This window comes from Pristiophorus japonicus, chromosome 30 (assembly GCF_044704955.1).
Source record: "Pristiophorus japonicus isolate sPriJap1 chromosome 30, sPriJap1.hap1, whole genome shotgun sequence".
Classification (NCBI taxonomy): Eukaryota; Metazoa; Chordata; class Chondrichthyes; family Pristiophoridae; genus Pristiophorus; species Pristiophorus japonicus.
The window spans coordinates 9230924-9250009 of record NC_092006.1 but is presented as its reverse complement, the minus strand read 5'-3'; the positions used below and the strand labels follow the sequence as shown (position 1 = coordinate 9250009).

General features: G+C 55.7%; 1 protein-coding gene across 2 annotated transcripts in view; it reads left to right on the top strand.

Annotated features, from left to right (window-relative positions):
• The window catches only part of LOC139240201 (AN1-type zinc finger protein 6-like), a 28527-nt gene that overhangs the window by 1540 nt on the left and 7901 nt on the right, over nt 1-19086 (top strand). For both annotated transcript variants that reach the window (XM_070868649.1, XM_070868648.1), the window contains exons 2-5: nt 4460-4624; nt 8132-8261; nt 9341-9402; nt 12423-12539. In XM_070868649.1, coding sequence (XP_070724750.1) covers nt 4474-4624; nt 8132-8261; nt 9341-9402; nt 12423-12539 — 460 coding nt within the window. In that variant the 5' untranslated portion in view covers nt 4460-4473. The remainder of the gene's footprint in view (nt 1-4459; nt 4625-8131; nt 8262-9340; nt 9403-12422; nt 12540-19086) is intronic.

Sequence of the window (19086 nt, the reverse complement as noted above, 5' to 3'; positions counted from 1 at the left end):
TCTCTCTCTCTCGCTCTCTCTCCTCTCTCTCTCTCTCTCTCGCTCTCTCTCCTCTCTCTCTCTCTCTCGCTCTCTCTCCTCTCTCTCTCTCTCTCTCGCTCTCTCTCCTCTCTCTCTCTCTCCTCTTTCTCTCTCTCTCGCTCTCTCTCCTCTTTCTCTCTCTCTCGCTCTCTCTCCTCTTTCTCTCTCTCTCGCTCTCTCTCCTCTTTCTCTCTCTCTCGCTCTCTCTCCTCTTTCTCTCTCTCTCGCCCTCTCTCCTCTTTCTCTCTCTCTTGCCCTCTCTCCTCTTTCTCTCTCTCTCGCCCTCTCTCCTCTTTCTCTCTCTCTCGCCCTCTCTCCTCTTTCTCTCTCTCTCGCCCTCTCTCCTCTTTCTCTCTCTCTCGCCCTCTCTCCTCTTTCTCTCTCTCTCTCGCCCTCTCTCTCTTCTCTCTCGCACTCTCCGTCTCGCTCTCTCTCTCCGCTCTCGCTCTCGCTCTTTCTCTATCGCTCTCTTCCCCCCGCCCCCCCCCCCCCTCTCCCTTGATATGAGTCTTGGATATACTCAACGACTGAGCCTCCACAGCCCTCTGGGGTAGAGAATTCCAAAGATTCACCACCCTCTGAGTGAAGAAATTCCTCCTCATCTCAGTCCTAAATGGCCGACCCCTTATCCCCTGAAACTGTGTGACCCCTGGTTCTAGACTCCCCAGCCCGGGGGAAACATCCTACCTGCATCTACCCTGTCAATCCCCCTCAGAATCTTATAAGTCTCAATAAGATCGCCTCTCATTCTTCTAAACTCCAGAGAGAACAGGCCCAACCTGCTCAATCTCCCCTCATCAGACAGCCCCCTCATCTCAGGAATCAACCTCGTGAACCTTTGCTGAACAGCCTCCAATGCAAGTATATCCTTCCTCAGATAAGGAGACCAAAACTGTGCACAGTACTCCAGGTGCGGTCTCATTGTGGTTGGTGGGGATTTTGCACTTTATCAGGGAGGCTTTGAGGGTGTAAAAGGGGTCAGAGGGTCTAGTAAGGAGGAGGAACTGAGGGAAATCCTTTATTAGTCGGGAAATTGTGTTGGGGAAATTGATGGGATTGAAGGCAGATAAATCCCCAGGGCTTGATGATCTGCATCCCAGAGTACTTAAGGAGGTGGCCTTGGAAATAGCGGATGCATTGACAGTCATTTTCCAACATTCCATTGACTCTGGAGCAGTTCCTATGGAGTGGAGGGTAGCCAATGTAACCCCACTTTTGAAAAAAGGAGGGAGAGAGAAAACAGGGAATTATAGACCGGTCAGCCTGACCTCAGTAGTGGGTAAAATGATGGAATCAATTATTAAGGATGTCATAGCAGCGCATTTGGAAAGAGGTGACATGATAGGTCCAAGTCAGCATGGATTTGTGAAAGGGAAATCATGCTTGACAAACCTGGAATTTTTTGAGGATGTTTCCAGTAAAGTGGACAAGGGAGAACCAGTTGATGTGGTATATTTGGACTTTCAGAAGGCTTTCGACAAGGTCCCACACAAGGGATTAATGTGCAAAGTTAAAGCACATGGGATTGGGGGTAGTGTGCTGACATGGATTGAGAACTGGTTGTCAGACAGGAAGCAAAGAGTAGGAGTAAATGAGTACTTTTCAGAATGGCAGGCAGTGACTAGTGGGGTACCGCAGGGTTCTGTGCTGGGGCCCCAGCTGTTTACACTGTACATTAATGATTTAGACGAGGGGATTAAATGTAGTATCTCCAAATTTGCAGATGACACTAAGTTGGGTGACAGTGTGAGCTGCGAGGAGGATGCTATGAGGCTGCAGAGTGACTTGGATAGGTTAGGTGAGTGGGCAAATGCATGGCAGCTGAAGTATAATGTGGATAAATGTGAGGTTATCCACTTTGGTGGTAAAAACAGAGAGACAGACTATTATCTGAATGGTGACAGATTAGGAAAATGGGAGGTGCAACGAGACCTGGGTGTCATGGTACATCAGTCATTGAAGGTTGGCATGCAGGTACAGCAGGCGGTTAAGAAAGCAAATGGCATGTTGGCCTTCATAGCGAGGGGATTTGAGTACAGGGGCAGGGAGGTGTTGCTACAGTTGTACAGGGCCTTGGTGAGGCCACACCTGAAGTATTGTATACAGTTTTGGTCTCCTAACTTGAGGAAGGACATTCTTGCTATTGAGGGAGTGCAGCGAAGGTTCACCAGACTGATTCCCGGGATGGCGGGACTGACCTATCAAGAAAGACTGGATCAACTGGGCTTGTATTCACTGGAGTTCAGAAGAATGAGGGGGGACCTCATAGAAACGATTAAAATTCTGACGGGTTTAGACAGGTTAGATGCAGGAAGAATGTTCCCAATATTGGGGAAGTCCAGAACCAGGGGACACAGTCTAAGGATAAGGGGTAAGCCATTTAGGACCAAGATGAGGAGAAACTTCTTCACCCAGAGAGTGGTGAACCTGTGGAATTCTCTACCACAGAAAGTAGTTGAGGCCAATTCACTAAATATATTCAAAAAGGAGTTAGATATAGTACTTACTACTCGGGGGATCAAGGGGTATGGCGAGAAAGCAGGAAGGGGGTACTGAAGTTGCATGTTCAGCCATGGACTCATTGAATGGTGGTGCAGGCTCGAAGGGCCGAATGGCCGACTCCTGCATCTATTTTCTATGTTTCTATGTGTCCCTTGTAACGTTTCCTCTGCCCACTTTTGGCTCGTTTGCCATGAAGGAGTTCCGAGTAGAGCGCTCGCTTTGGGAGTCTCGTGTCTGGGACATGCGGACAATGTGGCCCTGCCCAGCGGAGCTGGTCGAGTGTGGTCAGTGCTTCGATGCTGGGGATGTTGGCCTGGTCGAGGACGCGAACGTTGGTGCGTCTGTCCTCCCAGGGGATTTGCAGGATCTTGGGAGACATCGTTGGTGGTATTTCTCCACCTTGAACCCTGTTGGCACTTTGACCTTCCTGACCCTTGGCTCTCGCCAACGTGTCCCAGAGTTCTCTGGGCATGGGTTGGCGTGCCAACTGTACAAGGCCCTGTACAGTTGTAGCAAGACTTCCTCGCTCATATACTCCAACTGGTAGTGGCCTGATACAGTGATAATGGAGGTGCTCATGAGCTATCGATGAGTCTACACCAGACTTGGACACGAGGTGAGGAAAACTCCAAGTGGTGGAGAGCTTAGGGAACCAAGGGTTCTGTCACCTGTTCTTCCTCGAGCTTGATACACTTCCCACACATCACATCTCCAATTACTCACAGACTGGATCCCCCAAAGTGCTATGTACTGAACGAAATCTAGCATTAGCATGAGCAGGTGAATGCGCTGTGTATTACTGAACTGGAAAATCCCAATTTATGTGCCAACTGTTGCAATGTGGGAAACGCAGCAGCCAATTTGCGCACAGCAAGCTCCCACAAACAGCAATGTGATAATGACCCGGATCATCTGTTTTAGTGATGTTGGTTGAGGGATAAATATTGGCCCCAGGACACCGGGGAGAACTCCCCCTGCTCTTCTTCCAATAGTGGCCCCGGGATCTTTTACATCCACCCGAGAGGGAAGACGGGGCCTCGGTTTAATGTCTCATCCGAAAGACGGCACCTCCAACTGTGCGGCGCTCCCTCAGTACTGCCCCTCCGACAGTGCGGCGCTCCCTCAGTACTGCCCCTCCGACAGTGCGGCGCTCCCTCAGTACTGCACTGTTGGAGGGGTGGAACTGAGGGAGTGTCGGAGGGGAGTTACTGAGGGAGCACCGCACTGTCGGAGGGGCGGTACTGAGGGAGCGCCGCACTGCGCTGTCGGAGGGGCGGTACTGAGGGAGCGCTGCACTGTCGGAGGGACGGTACTGAGGGAGCGCCGCACTGCGCTGTCGGAGGGGCAGTACTGAGGGAGCGCTGCACTGTCGGAGGGACGGTACTGAGGGAGCGCCGCACTGTCGGAGGGGCGGTACTGAGGGAGCGCCGCACTGTCGGAGGGGCAGTACTGAGGGAGCGCCGCACTGTCGGAGGGGCAGTACTGAGGGAGCGCCGCACTGTCGGAGGGGCAGTACTGAGGGAGCGCGCACTGTCGGAGGGGCGGTACTGAGGGAGCGCCGCACTGTCGGAGGGGCGGTACTGAGGGAGCGCCGCACTGTCGGAGGTGCGGTGCCGAGGGAGCGCCGCACTGTCGGAGGGGCGGTACTGAGGGAGCGCCGCACTGTCTGAGGTGCTGTCTTTCGGATGAGACATTGCTGTGTGTGGGAGCTTGCTGTGTGCAAATTGGCTGCTGCGTTTCCCACAATACAACAGTGATGGCACTTCAGCAAAAAGAAAGTGCGTCATTAGCTGTAAAGCGCTCTGAGTTCCAAGTCCTTTCTCTGCGAAAGCCCATGAAACGATGACGTACATTTGTGTTCGTGATATTCTTTAAGTTGGTTAAATGGCTGAGGTATTTTTTAATTCCGCCTCTTCTATCCCATTTTCTATCACAGGACACGGGAGGAACATGGCGCAGGAAACCAACCCGACCCAAGTGCCTATGTTTTGCCCGACAGGCTGTGGTTTCTATGGAAACCCTCGCACGAACGGAATGTGCTCCGTCTGCTATAAGGAGTACCTGCAGAAACAGAACAGCAGCGAGAGAATAAGTCCACAGGGTATGAGGTGTCCCATTGCCCTCCAACCCCTACCCTTTGACCTCTCCCTCTCCGTCCCCGCCCTCTGACCCCCCCCCCCCGGTCCGCCACTCGCCAACTCTGATTTGAATGGGAGAGGGTTGAATGTGTCGGGGATTGCAGGTCAGGGGTCAGACCGGATGGGCGGCCATTTTTTTTTAATCGCTTGACTTCCAGTCGGACAAAGCTGTTGGCATGGGATGGCGGTTTTGCGGGGGTGGCGAGGGGATTCTTCCGTGTACCAGTGAAGAGAAAGCTCTTGGTAGTCAAGGCAACCGAGTGGCCTTCTGGGCAATGGAGGAACAGGAGGAGACCCATTCAGCCCCTTGGGCCTGTTGCACAGGAACAGGAGGAGGCCCATTCAGCCCACTCGAGCCTGTTACACAGGAACAGGAGGAGGTCCATTCAGCCCCTCGGGCCGGTTCCACCATTCAATCCGATCGCGGCTGATCTGCATCCTAACGCCATCTGGTTCCGTAACCCTTAATACCCAACAAAAATCTATCAATCCCAGTTTTGAAAGCTCCAATTGATCCCCGGCCTCGACAGCTTTTTGGGGGAGAGAGTTCCAGATTCCCACGGCCCTTTGTGTGAAGAAGTGCTCCCTGACATCACTCCTGAACGGCCGGGCTCGAATTGTAAGGTGGCGTCCCCTTGTTCTGGTCTCTTTCCTCCCCCCCCCCCCCCCCCCTGCCCCAAACCAGAGGAAACCGTTCCTCTTTCGATCCACCCGATCGAATCCTTCAATCATCGTAAACACCCTCAATCAGATCGTCCCTCAATCTTCTACACTCGAGGGAACACAAGCCCAGTCTGTGCGGCCTGCCCTCGGGATTTAACCCCGATTCACCCCCCCAGACCCCCCCGGGTGGTGTTCTGACCGAGTGTGCCATGTTGATTCTGAGCCATTGACGCAGCCCAGTGACATATTGCCATCATTCTGGGCCCAACGGGGGGGGGGGGGGGCTAGTCACCCCCTCCCTGCTTCCCCCCCCCCCCCTTCACCCCGTCATCAGCGATGGGCTCCAGAGGAAGGGTAGCTCAGGTTGGCCCAGTTACTCGCTCCTCTTGCCGTGTCTGCCCCGTAGCGTCAAGAGAGGAGGCGGGGATTGGGGGATGGAGGGGGGGGGACCTGGGTTGGCGACAGAAGGAACCACTTGGCTCGTGATCGGGGCGTTGGACACTGGGCCAGGGAAGGTTCCGGCCCGCTTGCCCGTCCGGCCGCGTATCGGGATCCGAAACGCCACAAAAACGCGACGGTTGATGTTTCTGGCTCCGGCCCGCCTTCAGAGCTGCGAGGGGGCAAAGGTTACCGGGTCATGGGACCGGGCGGCAAAAGGGGCTAAAGGTCTTTTCCCCACAGCCCGGCACATTTCCCCCCTTCCAGTATTGGCACCTTTTCCCCCCTTCCAGTATTTACCCAATTCCCCCGTTTGAAAGTCCCGATTGAATCTGCTCCCACCGCCCTTTCAGGCAGCGCGTTCCCGATCACAACAACTCCCTGCGTCAAAAACACATTCTCCCCATCTCCCCCTCTGGTTCCATCGCCGATTATCGTCAATCTGTGTCCCCCTGGTTACCCACCCTCCTGCCCCCGGGAACAGTCTCTCCTGATTTACTGCTCAAAACCCCTTCGTGATAGTGAACCCCTCGATTCAATCTCCCCCTTAACCTTCTCTGCTCCGAGGAGAACAACCCCAGCTTCTCCAGTCTCCCCACGTCACTGAAGGCCCCTCATCCCCCGGGACCATTCTGGTCAATCTCCAATGCAGCCCTCTCTGAGACGTCAAGCAGAGAATAAGATCGGGTTTACATAAGAATCAGGAACAGGAGTAGGCCACACAGCCCCTCGAGCCTGCTCCGCCATTCAATACGGTCGTGGCTGATCCGATCATGGACTCGGGGTTTGGCCGCGACGCCTCATGTGGTCGAATAGCCCGCGCCCGGCGGCCGCAGCTCATAGGTGGAGAATGGGCAGCGGGGTAGCGGAGGACGTTCCAATTACCCCACCCCCCCCCCCAAAACCACTCCCCCCACCCCGTGGAACTAAACCCCAGCGAGAGCAGCCACCTCTGGGAAAAGATGGGAGAATACTGAGGACGGGGGGGTGGATTTAAAAATTAATTGTTCAGCACATTTTTCATCTCTTGCTGATTAAAATGTTCACTGGCTTCTCCTACAAGGTTTGGCTGGTGTTTCTGGCCAAGAAATGATCATCTCCCTTTCTCTGTCAGTCCACATGGACGTGACATGCACCAGTTATACTCTTGTATTCACCGAGTAAGTTGCCCCAAGGCATCGCTCGGGGTCAGTTGAACATAAGAAATAGGAGCAGGAGTCGGCCATTCAGCCCCTCGAGCCTGCTCCGCCATTCAATACGATCATGGCTGATCTGATCATGGACTCAGCTCCACTTCCCCGCCCGCTCCCCATAACCCTTCACTCCCTTATCGCTCAAAAATCTGTCTATCTCCACCTTAAATTTATTCAATGACCCAGCCTCCACAGCTCTCTGGGGCAGCGAATTCCACAGATTTACAACCCTCTGAGAGAAGAAATTCCTCCTCATCTCAGTTTTAAATGGGCGGCCCCTTATTCTGAAACTATGTGCCCCCTAGTTCTAGAGTCCCCCACGAGGGGCAACATCCTCATTTAAAACTGAGATGAGGAGGAATTTCAGCCATGATCGTATTAAATGACGGAGCAGGCTCGAGGGGCCGTATGGCCGACTCCTGTTCCTATTTCTACTCAATGTCCCGGCTCCCACAGCTCTCTGAGGCAGCGAATTCCACAGATTTGCAACCCTCTGAGAGAAGAAATTCCTCCTCATCTCAGTTTTAAATGGGCGGCCCCTTATTCTAAGACCATGCCCCCCTAGTTCTAGTCTCCCCCATCAGTGGAAACATCCTCTCTGCATCCACCTTGTCAAGTCCCCTCATAATCTTATACGTTTCGATAAGATCACCTCTCATTCTTCTGAGTTCCAATGAGTAGAGGCCCAACCTCCTCAACCTTTCCTCATAAAACCACCCCTTCATCTCCAGAATCAACCGAGTGAACCTTCGCTGAACTGCCTCCAATGCAAGTGTATCCCTCCTTAAATACCGAGACCAATATCAATATGGGTCAGTTGAATAATATATATATATATTATATATATATATATGTGTGTGTGTGTGTGTATATGTATGTATGTGTATATACCACACACACGCGCGCACACACACACACACTGGTGAAGGTCATTGGGAGATTTCAGCCATCTGCTCCACAGCACCACCTAGTGGTCGGAGCGTCCAACTACAGTGTGACTGTTGACATAGCAAAAAAATTGAGTGGGAAATGTTTGAAGCCAACATTTATTTTTTTTTTAAACCCGTGTGGCTCACCGTTGATGGCAGCAGGACGTGCGGTTTGCTCAGAGGAGGTTGCGTGACTTTGGCCAGCATATTTTTTTTTTTTTAACGGTTCTATACGTCCTGTGAACAGGAGCCACAGCCAGTAGCACGCCTTCTGACCCGGCGCTAGTTCAGAGTACAGACGCCAGCCCGCAGGACCCGTCGTCCACAGCTGTCGCCGCCATCTCCACGTCCGGATCAACCGTCTCGGAGAGCAGCAGGTAGGGCTTTGGGGGCTGCGCGGAAGCGAGAGGGGGGGGAAGGTCTTTGGCGGTTTTTGAGATACTGTTTTCTCGGTCGTCATCTTCGGCAGTCCCTCGGAGTCGAGGAAGACTTGCTTCCACTCTAAACGTGAGTCCTTCGGTGGCTGAACAGCCCAATCCGAGAGCCACAGTCCCTGTCACAGGTGGGACAGACAGTGGTTGAGGGAAGGGGAGGGTGGGACAGGTTTGCCGCACGCTCCTTCCGCTGCCTGCGCTTGGTTTCTGCACGCTCTCGGCGACGAGACTCGAGGTGCTCAGCGCCCTTCCGGATGCACTTCCTCCACTTAGGGCGGACTGGTCTTTGGGCCCAGGGACTCCCAGGTGTCGGTGGGGATGTTGCACTTTATCAGGGAGGCTTTGAGGGTGGTCCCTTGTAACGTTTCCTCTGCCCACCTTTGGCTCGTTTGCCGTGAAGGAGTTCCGAGTAGAGCGCTCGCTTTGGGAGTCTCGTGTCTGGGGCATGCGGACAATGTGGCCCTGTCCAGCGGAGCTGGTCGAGTGTGGTCAGTGCTTCGATGCTGGGGATGTTGGCCTGGTCGAGGACGCAGACGTTGGTGCGTCTGTCCTCCCGGGGGATTTGCAGGAGGCAGCGTTGGTGGTATTTCTCCACTGTGGACCCTGTTGACACTTTGACCTTCCTGACCCTTGGCTCTTGCCAACGTGTCCGAGTTCGCCAGGCATGGATTGGCGTGACGTTGCCCTCCCAATGGATCTAAGAATGGGCATCCTTGATTGGAGGAGGAAAGTAGTTCGCCAGTTCCTCCGTACCTTCGGCTTGGAGGCAAAGGAAAGGCCCTCTCAGGTTGTCTGCGCATGCCCGGAACAAAATGGCGAGTTCGCGCGGTCGGGTTCGCGGACTACGCTTCGAATCGGGGTCCTCGCGAGGACGTAGGCGGCCCTGGATGATGCCAGTGCCTCCTTTTTCCGACCGTTCCCCCCCCCCACCCCCGTGCTGTCCAGAGCCGTGCCCATCTCGAGCGCTCCTCCCCCGCCCCCTGTGGAGTTTAACCCCTTTCTGTTCCGCCTTCTCTCCTCAGCCAATCGTTGCCGACGGCCACTTCGGAGAGTAAAGAGGCGGAGATGGAGGAGAAGTTCCAAGGTGAGAGGCATTGTGATTGGTCAGTGTTCGTGCGTGGGGGAGGCGTCCTGAGGTGGGGGGGAGACTGGGGAGGGTGAGGGGAAAGACTTGGGTCGAGGGGGGGGGGCGCGAGAGACTGGGGGTAGTGGGGGGGAGACTGGTGGAGGGAGATTGGGGGGTAGATTGGAGGGGGGGAGATTGGGGGTGTGGGGGGAGATTGGGGGGTAGATCGGAGAGGGGGGGAGGAGACTGGGGTGGTGGAGGGGGGGAGGAGACTGAGGGGGGGAGGAGACTGGGGTGGTGGAGGGGGGGGGAGGAGACTGGGGTGGTGGAGGGAGGGGAGGAGACTGGGGTGGTGGAGGGAGGGGAGGAGACTGGGGTGGTGGAGGGGGGGAGAGGAGACTGGGGTGGTGGAGGGGGGGGGGAGGAGACTGGGGTGGTGGGGGGGGGAGAGGAGACTGGGGTGGTGGAGGGGGGGGGGAGGAGACTGGGGTGGTGGGGGGGGGGGAGGAGACTGGGGTGGTGGAGGGGGGTGGAGGAGACTGAGGGGGGGGAGGAGACTGGGGTGGTGGGGTGGGAGGGGGGAGACTGGGGTGGTGAGGGGGGGGGAGGAGACTGGGGTGGTGGGGGGGGGGGAGGAGACTGGGGTGGTGGAGGGGGGTGGAGGAGACTGAGGGGGGGGAGGAGACTGGGGTGGTGGGGTGGGAGGGGGGAGACTGGGGTGGTGGGGTGGGAGGGGGGGGGGGAGACTGGGGTGGTGGGGTAGGAGGGGAGGGAGACTGGGGTGATGGGTGGGGAGGGGGAGACTGGGGTGGTGGGGTGGGAGGGGGGGGAGACTGGGGTGGTGGGGTGGGAGGGGGGGGGAGACTGGGGTGGTGGGGTGGGGGGGGGGAGAGACTGGGTGGTGGGGTGGGGGGGGAGAGACTGGGGTGGTGGGGTGGGAGGGGGGGGAGACTGGGGTGGTGGGGTGCGGGGGGGGGAGACTGGGGTGGTGGGTTGGGGGGGGGAGAGACTGGGGTGGGGGGGAGACTGGGGTGGTGGGGTGGGGGGGAAGACTGGGGTGGTGGGGGGGGGGGGGGAGAGACTGGGGGGGGGGGGGAGAGACTGGGGTGGTGGGGTGGGGGGGCGGGGGGGGGACTGGGGTGGTGGGGGGGGAGACTGGGGTGGTGTGGTGGGGGGGGTGAGACTGGGGTGGTGGGGTGGGAGGGGAGGGGGAGACTGGGGTGGGAGGGGGGGGAGACTGGGGTGGTGGGGTGGGAGGGGGGGAGACTGGGGTGGTGTGGGGGGAGACTGGGGTGGTGTGTGGGGGGGAGACTGGGGTGGTGTGTGGGGGGGAGACTGGGGTGGTGTGGGGGAGGGAGACTGGGGTGGTGGGGGAGGGAGACTGGGGTGGTGTGGGGGGGAGACTGGGGTGGTGTGGGGCAGGGAGACTGGGGTGGTGGGGGGGGAGGGGGAGACTGGGAGGGGGGGAGACTGGGGTGGTGGGGAGGGGGGGGAAGAGAGACTGGGGTGGTGGGTGGGAGGGGGGGGAGACTGGGGTGATGGGGAGGGGGTGGGAAGAGAGACTGGGGTGGGGAGGGGGGGAGGAGACTGGGGTGGTGGGGGGGGAGGAGACTGGGGTGGTGGGGGAGACTGGGAGGGGGGGTACTGGGATGGGTGGGAGAAGGGGAGATTGTGGGGGAAACAGGTCGGGGGGGGGATTGAGGTTGGGCGGAGTTACAGGCTGGTGGGAAAGGGACAGCTGAGTTCTTCCCTTCAGCCTTCAAGCTTCTTGGGATAATTTCCGCCATTCAATAAGATCACGGCTGATCCGATCCTGGCCTCGCCTCCACTTTCCCGCCCGATCCCTCGATTCCCCGATCCCTCGATTCCCCGAGACTCCAAACACCTACCGATCTCAGCCTTGAATATACTCAGCGACTGAGCCTCCACAGCCCTCTGGGGCAGAGAATCCCAAAGATTCACCACCCTCCGAGTGAAGAAATTCCTCCTCATCTCAGTCCTAAATGGCCGACCCCTTATCCTGAGACTGTGTGACCCCTGGTTCTAGACTCCCCAGCCCAGGGGGAAACACCCTCCCTGCATCTACCCTGTCGAGCCCCCTCAGAATCTTGTATATGGCCTCCTCCAGCTCCTATTTCGTATGTTCTTCGACCTCAACTCCATTTTCCTGCCCTAGCCCAAAGATCTATTGATTTAACCCTAACCCTAACATTTATTTATCTATTTGAGGAGGCAGTTCAGAGAAGGTTCACTCGGTTGATTCCGGGGATGAGGGGGTTGACTTATGAGGAAAGGTTGAGGAGGTTGGGCCTCTACTCATTGGAATTCAGAAGAATGAGAGGTGATCTTATCGAAACGTATCAGATTATGAGGGGGGCTCGACAAGGTGGATGCAGAGAGGATGTTTCCACTGATGGGGGAGACTAGAACTAGGGGGCACGGTCTTAGAATAAGGGACCGCCCATTTAAAACTGAGATGAGGAGGAATTTGTTCTGAGGGTTGTAAATCTGTGGAATTCTCTGCCTCAGAGAGCTGAGGCCGGGACATTGAATATATTTAAGGTGGAGATAGACAGATTTTTGAGCGATAAGGGAGTGAAGGGTTCTGGGGAGCGGGCAGGGAAGTGGAGCTGAGTCCATGATCAGACCCTAACCATCTATCTATTTAAGGAAGGATATACTTGCATTGGAGGCCGTTCACGACGGGTTGGGCCTCTATTCATTGGAGTTCAGAAGACTGATAGGTGATTCTTCCATGGTCTTATTAAATGGCGGAGCAGGCTCAAGGTGTCAAATGGCCGACTTCTCCTATTTCTTGTGTTCAGACGCGAATATACTCAACGACTGAGCTTCTGGGGTTCCAGAGATTCACAATTATTTATTCCAGCATTTTATTTCCCTCCGGAGTTCCGATTCTCAAGGGGGCCCTGGTGGGATTTGAACCCGGGTCTCCGGATTCCTGGTCCAGTGACATGACCAGCGTCCCCCCGCGGCCCGTGATGGTTCTGCCGCTGACCCCGGATGCTCTTCTCTTGCAGCTTCCTCGTCGGCAGCGGACGAGTCACAGGGATCCCAGGAAGACCCAGAAAAATCTCCAGAGAAGAACAAGAAACGGAATCGGTGCTTCTTGTGCAAGAAGAAAGTCGGATTAACAGGTGAGGGGGAGGTGTGGCGATATCGGGTGCTTTTTATTCATCCGTGGGGGTCGCTGGTAATGGCCGGCATTTATTGCCCGTCCCTAATTGCCCCTGGAGAAGGTGGTGGTGAGCCCCCTTCTTGAACCGCTGCAGTCCGTGTGGTGAAGGTGCTCCCACAGTGCTGTTCGGGAGGGAGTTCCAGGATTGTGACCCAGCGACGATGAAGGAACGGCCGATATATTTCCAAGTCGAGGGATGGTGTGTGACTGGGAGGGGAACGTGGAGGGGGTGGTGTTCCCATGCGCCTGCTGCCCTTGTCCTTCTAGGCGGGTAGAGGTCGCGGGTTTGGGAGGTGCTGCCGAAGAAGCCTTGGCGAGTTGCCGCGGTGCATATAAGATAGAAAGACTTGCATTTATATATAGCGACTTTCACCACCACCGGACGTCTCAAAGCGCTTTACAGAGAATTTGGTACTTTTTGGAGTGTCGTCACTGTTGTATTGTGGGAAACGCGGCAGCCAATTTGCGCACAGCAAGCTCCCACACACAGCGATGTGATAATGACCCGGATCATCTGTTTTAGTGATGTTGGTCGAGGGATAAATATTGGCCCCAGGACACCGGGGAGAACTCCCCCTGCTCTTCTTCCAGTAGTGGCCCCGGGATCTTTTACCCGAGAGGGCAGACGGGGCCTCGGTTTAATGTCTCATCCGAAAGAATAAACCCAATGGGGGAATTCAGGAGAAACTTCTTTACCCAGAGAGCGGTGAGAATGTGGAACTCGCTGCCACAGGGAGGGGTTGAGGCGAATAGTATCGAGGCATTTAAGGGGGAGGCTGGATAAACACACGAGGGAGAAAGGAAATAGAAGGATATGGGGATGGGGGGATGCGGCTGAAGGAGGGGTGTGAGGGTGAGGTGGAGGGGGGGTGTGAGGGTGAGGTGGAGGGGGGGTGTGAGGGTGAGGTGGAGGGGGGGTGTGAGGGTGAGGTGGAGGGGGGGTGTGAGGGTGAGGTGGAGGGGGGGTGGGAGGGTGAGGTGGAGGTGGATGGGAGGGTGAGGGTGAGGTGGAGGTGGGTGGGAGGGTGAGGTGGAGGGGGGGTGTGAGGGTGAGGTGGGAGGGTGAGGGTGAGGTGGGTGGGAGGGTGAGGTGGGTGGGAGGGTGAGGGTGAGGTGGGTGGGAGGGTGAGGGTGAGGTGGATGGGAGGGTGAGGTGGAGGTGGGTGGGAGGGTGAGGTGGAGGGGGAGTGGGAGGGTGAGGTGGAGGGGGGGTGGGAGGGTGAGGGTGGAGGTGGAGGTGGGTGGGAGAGGTGGAGGTGGAGGGGGAGTGGGAGGGTGAGGTGGAGGGGGGGTGGGAGGGTGAGGTGGAGGTGGATGGGAGGGTGAGGGTGAGGTGGAGGTGGGTGGGAGGGTGAGGTGGAGGGGGGGTGTGAGGGTGAGGTGGGAGGGTGAGGGTGAGGTGGAGGTGGATGGGAGGTGGAGGGGGGGTGGGAGGGTGAGGGTGAGGTGGAGGTGGATGGGAGGTGGAGGGGGGGTGGGAGAGGTGGAGGTGGAGGGGGGGTGGAAGAGGTGGAGGTGGAGGGGGGGTGGGAGGTGGAGGGGGGATGGGAGGGTGAGGTGGAGGGGGGTGGGAGGGTGAGGTGGAGGGGGGTGGGAGGGTGAGGTGGAGGGGGGTGGGAGGGTGAGGTGGAGGGGGGTGGGAGGGTGAGGTGGAGGTGGATAGGAGGGTGAGGTGGAGGGGGGGTGGGAGGGTGAGGGTGAGGTGGAGGTGGATGGGAGGTGGAGGTGGGTGGGAGGGTGAGGTGGAGGTGGGTGGGATGGAGGGGGGTGGGAGGGTGATGATGAGGTGGAGGGGAGGGTGAGGATGAGGTGGAGGGGAGGATGAGGTGGAGGGGAGGGTGAGTGTGAGATGGAGGGGAGGGTGAGGTGGAGGTGGGTGGGAGGGTGGGATGGAGGAGGGTGCGAGAGGGGTGGGAGGGTAAGAGGAAGGGGGGCGATGAAGCTCGTGGGAGGGGGCTGGTGTGGAGCATAAACCCCGGCACGGAGCGGTGGGCCCATGGCCCGTTTCTGGGCCGGAAGTTTCCTGTAACTGGTGCGTTGCAGTTCCCCAGCCCCGGGTCTCGAGGTGTGGTGACTGGGGTTACGACACGGTGCTGGGGGGAGGGGGGAGGGGGGAGGGGGGGGGAGCTCTCTGGTGGTCCAGGCCAATGCATTGACTGAGCAGCATCTGTGGAAACCCAACTTGCATTTATATAGCGCCGTTAACATAGTAAAACGCCCCAAGGCGCTTCACGAGCGATTATCAGACAAACTTTGACACCCAGCCTCATACGGGGATATTGGGGACAGCCGAGGTGGGTTTTAAGGAGCGTCCTGGGGCCAATATTTATCCCTCAACCAACATCACTAAAACAGATGATCCGGGTCATTATCACATTGCTGTGTGTGGGAGCTTGCTGTGCGCAAATTGGCTGCCGTGTTTCCCACAATACAACAGTGACCATACTCCAAAAGTACTTCATTGGCTGTAAAGCGCTTTGGGATGTCCAGCAGTCATGAAAGGCGCTATATAAATGCAAGTCTGTCTTTCCGTTTAAAGGAGGAGAGCGAGAGAGGCGGAGAGGTTTAGGGAGGGAGTTCCAGAGCTTGGGGCCCAGGCAGCTGAAGGCACGGCCGCCGATGGTGGAGCGATTATAATCAGGGATGCTCAGGAGGCAGAATTAGAGGAGCGCAGAGATCTCAGGGGGCTGTGGGGCTGTGGGGCTGGAGGAGGTTAGAGATAGGGAGGGGTGTAGGGGCTGGAACAGATTACAGACATAGGGAGAGGTATAGGGGCTGGAAGGGATTACAGAGATAGGGAGGGGTATAGGGGCTGGAGGAGGTTACAGAGATAGGGAGGGGTGTAAGGCTGTTACAGAGATAGGGAGGGGTGTAAGGCTGGAACAGATTACAGACATAGGGAGGGGTATAGGGGCTGGAGGAGGTTACAGAGAAAGGGAGGGGTATAGGGCTGGAAAGGATTACAGAGATAGGGAGGGGTATAGGGGCTGGAGGAGGTTACAGAGATAGGGAGGGGTGTAGGGGCTGGAGGAGATTACAGAGATAGGGAGGGTGTAGGGGCTGGAGGAGATTACAGAGATAGGGAGGGGTGTAGGGCTGGAAGAGATTACAGAGATGGGGAGGGGTATAGGGCTGGAGGAGGTTACAGAGATAGGGGTGTAGGGCTAGAGGAGGTTACAGAGATAGGGAGGGGTGTAGGGGCTGGAGGAGGTTATAGAAATAGGGAGGGGTGTAGGGGCTGGAGGAGGTTACAGAGATAGGGAGGGGTGTAGGGGCTGGAGGAGGTTACAGAGATAGGGAGGGGGGTAGGGCTGGAGGAGGTTACAGAGATGGGGAGGGGTGTAGGGGCTGGAGGAGGTTATAGAAATAGGGAGGGGTGTAGGGGCTGGAGGAGGTTACAGAGATAGGGGTATAGGGCTGGAGGAGGTTACAGAGATAGGGGTATAGGGCTGGAAGAGATTACAGAGATTGGGGTATAGGGCTGGAGGAGGTTACAGAGATAGGGGTATAGGGCTGGAGATGGTTACAGAGATAGGGGTATAGGGCTGGAGGAGATTACAGAGATCGGGGTATAGGGCTGGAGGAGGTTACAGAGATAGGGGTATAGGGCTGGAGGAGGTTACAGAGATAGGGAGGGGTGTAGGGCTGGAGGAGGTTACAGAGATAGGGAGGGGTGTAGGGCTGGAGGAGGTTACAGAGATCGGGGTATAGGGCTGGAGGAGGTTACAGAGATAGGGAGGGGTGTAGGGCTGGAAGAGATTACAGAGATAGGGAGGGGTGTCGGGGCTGGAGGAGGTTACAGAGATAGGGAGGGGTGTAGGGCTGGAAGAGATTACAGAGATAGGGAGGAAGAGGCAGCCACGAAGGGGACTTGAAGACGAAGGATCGGAATGTTAAAATCGATGTGGCGTGGGATTGGGAGCCAGTGCAGGTATAGCGAGCGCAGGGTCGGGGGGGGCGGGGGTGATGGGTGAACGGGACTCGATGCGAGCTAGGACACCAGGCTAGCAGTACTCTGGAGAGTGGGAGACGAGAGGCCCAGCCAGGAGAGCACTGGAACAGTCAGGAGTCTGTGTGTGGGGGGTGACAAAGGCTTGGGTGAGGGTTTCATAAGAATATAAGAAATAGGAGCAGGAGTCGGACATTTGGCCCCTCGAGCCTGCTCCGCCATTTAATACGATCATGGCTGATCCGATCATGGACTCATCTCTGTAAAGTCCTGTCCCCTCAGTACAGATTCACACGAGGCATGTAGTGAAGTCAAGGTCACTCTGGACCTGCACCTTTATTTCACAGCTCTGGAATGCTGCACTTGCCTGAGACCTGTCCTTATATACCTGTCTCTTGCAAGTGCACCCCTGGTGGTAAGGTATGCTGGTGGTTACAGGTCATATCTTATTACAGTCATGTACAGCATGTTAGGATACAGTTATATATAATAATGTAAGATACATGACATCACCCTCCCCCAAGGTCTTATTGTCTTTATAGGTTCAGTCTCTCAGGTGGTCTACGCTCTCGCGTGGAGTGTCTGAGTTGTGGTTCAGTTGTTTGCCTTGGTGTCTGTTTTTCTTTGGGTGTGGTTGCTGGTATCTCGCCTGGGCTGTCTGTTTCGATTGGTGTGATTGTTGTTGACTCGCCTGGGCTGTCTGTTGGGATTGCCCTTTCCTCAGGTTGTTCCCTCTGTCTGTCCACCAGGTGTGGTGCGAGTTCCACATTGTCGTCTGCCTCTGGTTCCGCAGTGTTGTTGGTAAATCTGCTTTTGACTTGGTCTACATGCCTCCGGCAGGTTTTGCCATTGTCCATTTGTACTACCAGTAGCCTGTTTCCTTCCTTGCCCGTTACTGTCCCTGCAAGCCATTTGGGACCCCGGCCTTGGTTAAGTACAAACACTTTGTCCCCTATCTCATTCCATCTCCCCTTCGAATTTCTGTTATGGTACTCAATCAGCTTACGGCGCTTTGCCTCGACGATTTCGTGCATGTCTGTGAGGATTAATGAGAGCCTTATTTTTAAAGTCCTTTTCATCAACATTGCACGGGGGGGTGGGGATCCCAGTCAATGAGTGTGGACGAGATCTGTATGCCAGCAGCAGTCGCGACAGGTGACCCTGCAGCATGGGACCTTGGATTTTAACCATGCCTTGTTTAATGATTTGCACTGCTCTCTCCGCCTGGCCGTTGGAGGCCGGCTTGAACGGTGCCGTCTTGACGTGATTTATGCCGTGGTCAATTATAAAGTCTTGGAATTCTGCGCTGGTGAAGCACGGACCATTGTCACTGACCAATATGTCAGGGATTCCGTGCGATGGAAACATGGTTGCGAAGCTCTCCACAGTGGTGGAGGTTGTGCTCAAGTTTAAAATGGTGCATTCGATCCACTTTGAAAATGCATCTACAACTACGAGGAACATTTTGCCCATGAATGGGCCCGCATAGTCTACGTGCACCCGCGACCACGGTTTGGTAGGCCAGGGCCAGGGGCTCAGTGGAGCCTCCCTGGGGGCATTGCTGAGTTGGGCACAAATGGTGCACCTTCAGAGGCAGAGCTCCAAGTCTGCGTCAGTGGTGGAGGTTGTGCTCTATAGGTATGTAAAGAGAAAAAGGTTAGTAAAGACAAACGTAGGTTCCCTGCAGTCAGAATCAGGGGAAGTCATAACGGGGAACAAAGAAATGGCAGACCAATTGAACAAGTACTTTGGTTCGGTATTCACTAAGGAGGATACAAACAACCTTCCGATATAAAAGGGGTCAGAAGGTCTAGTAAGGAGAGGGAACTGAAGGAAATCTTTATTAGTCGGGAAATTGTGTTGGGGAAATTGATGGGATTGAAGGCTGATAAATCCCCAGGGCCTGATGGACTGCATCCCAGAGTACTTAAGGAGGTGGCCTTGGAAATAGCGGATGCATTGACAGTCATTTTCCAACATTCCATTGACTCTGGATCAGTTCCTATGGAGTGGAGGGTAGCCAATGTAACCCCACTTTTTAAAAAAGGAGGGAGAGAGAAAACAGGGAATTATAGACCGGTCAGCCTGACCTCAATAGTGGGTAAAGTGATGGAATCAATTATTAAGGATGTCATAGCAGTGCATCTGGAAAATGGTGACATGATAGGTCCAAGTCAGCATGGATTTGTGAAAGGGAAATCATGCTTGACAAATCTTCTGGAATTTTTTGAGGATGTTTCCAGTAAAGTGGACAAAGGAGAACCAGTTGATGTGGTATATTTGGACTTTCAGAAGGCTTTCGACAAGGTCCCACACAAGAGATTAATGTGCAAAGTTAAAGCACATGGGATTGGGGGCAGTGTGCTGACGTGGATTGAGAACTGGTTGTCAGACAGGAAGCAAAGAGTAGGAGTTAATGGGTACTTTTCAGAATGGCAGGCAGTGACTAGTGAGGTGCCGCAAGGTTCTGTGCTGGGGCCCCAGCTGTTTACATTGTACATTAATGATTTAGACGAGGGGATTAAATGCAGTATCTCCAAATTTGCGGATGACACTA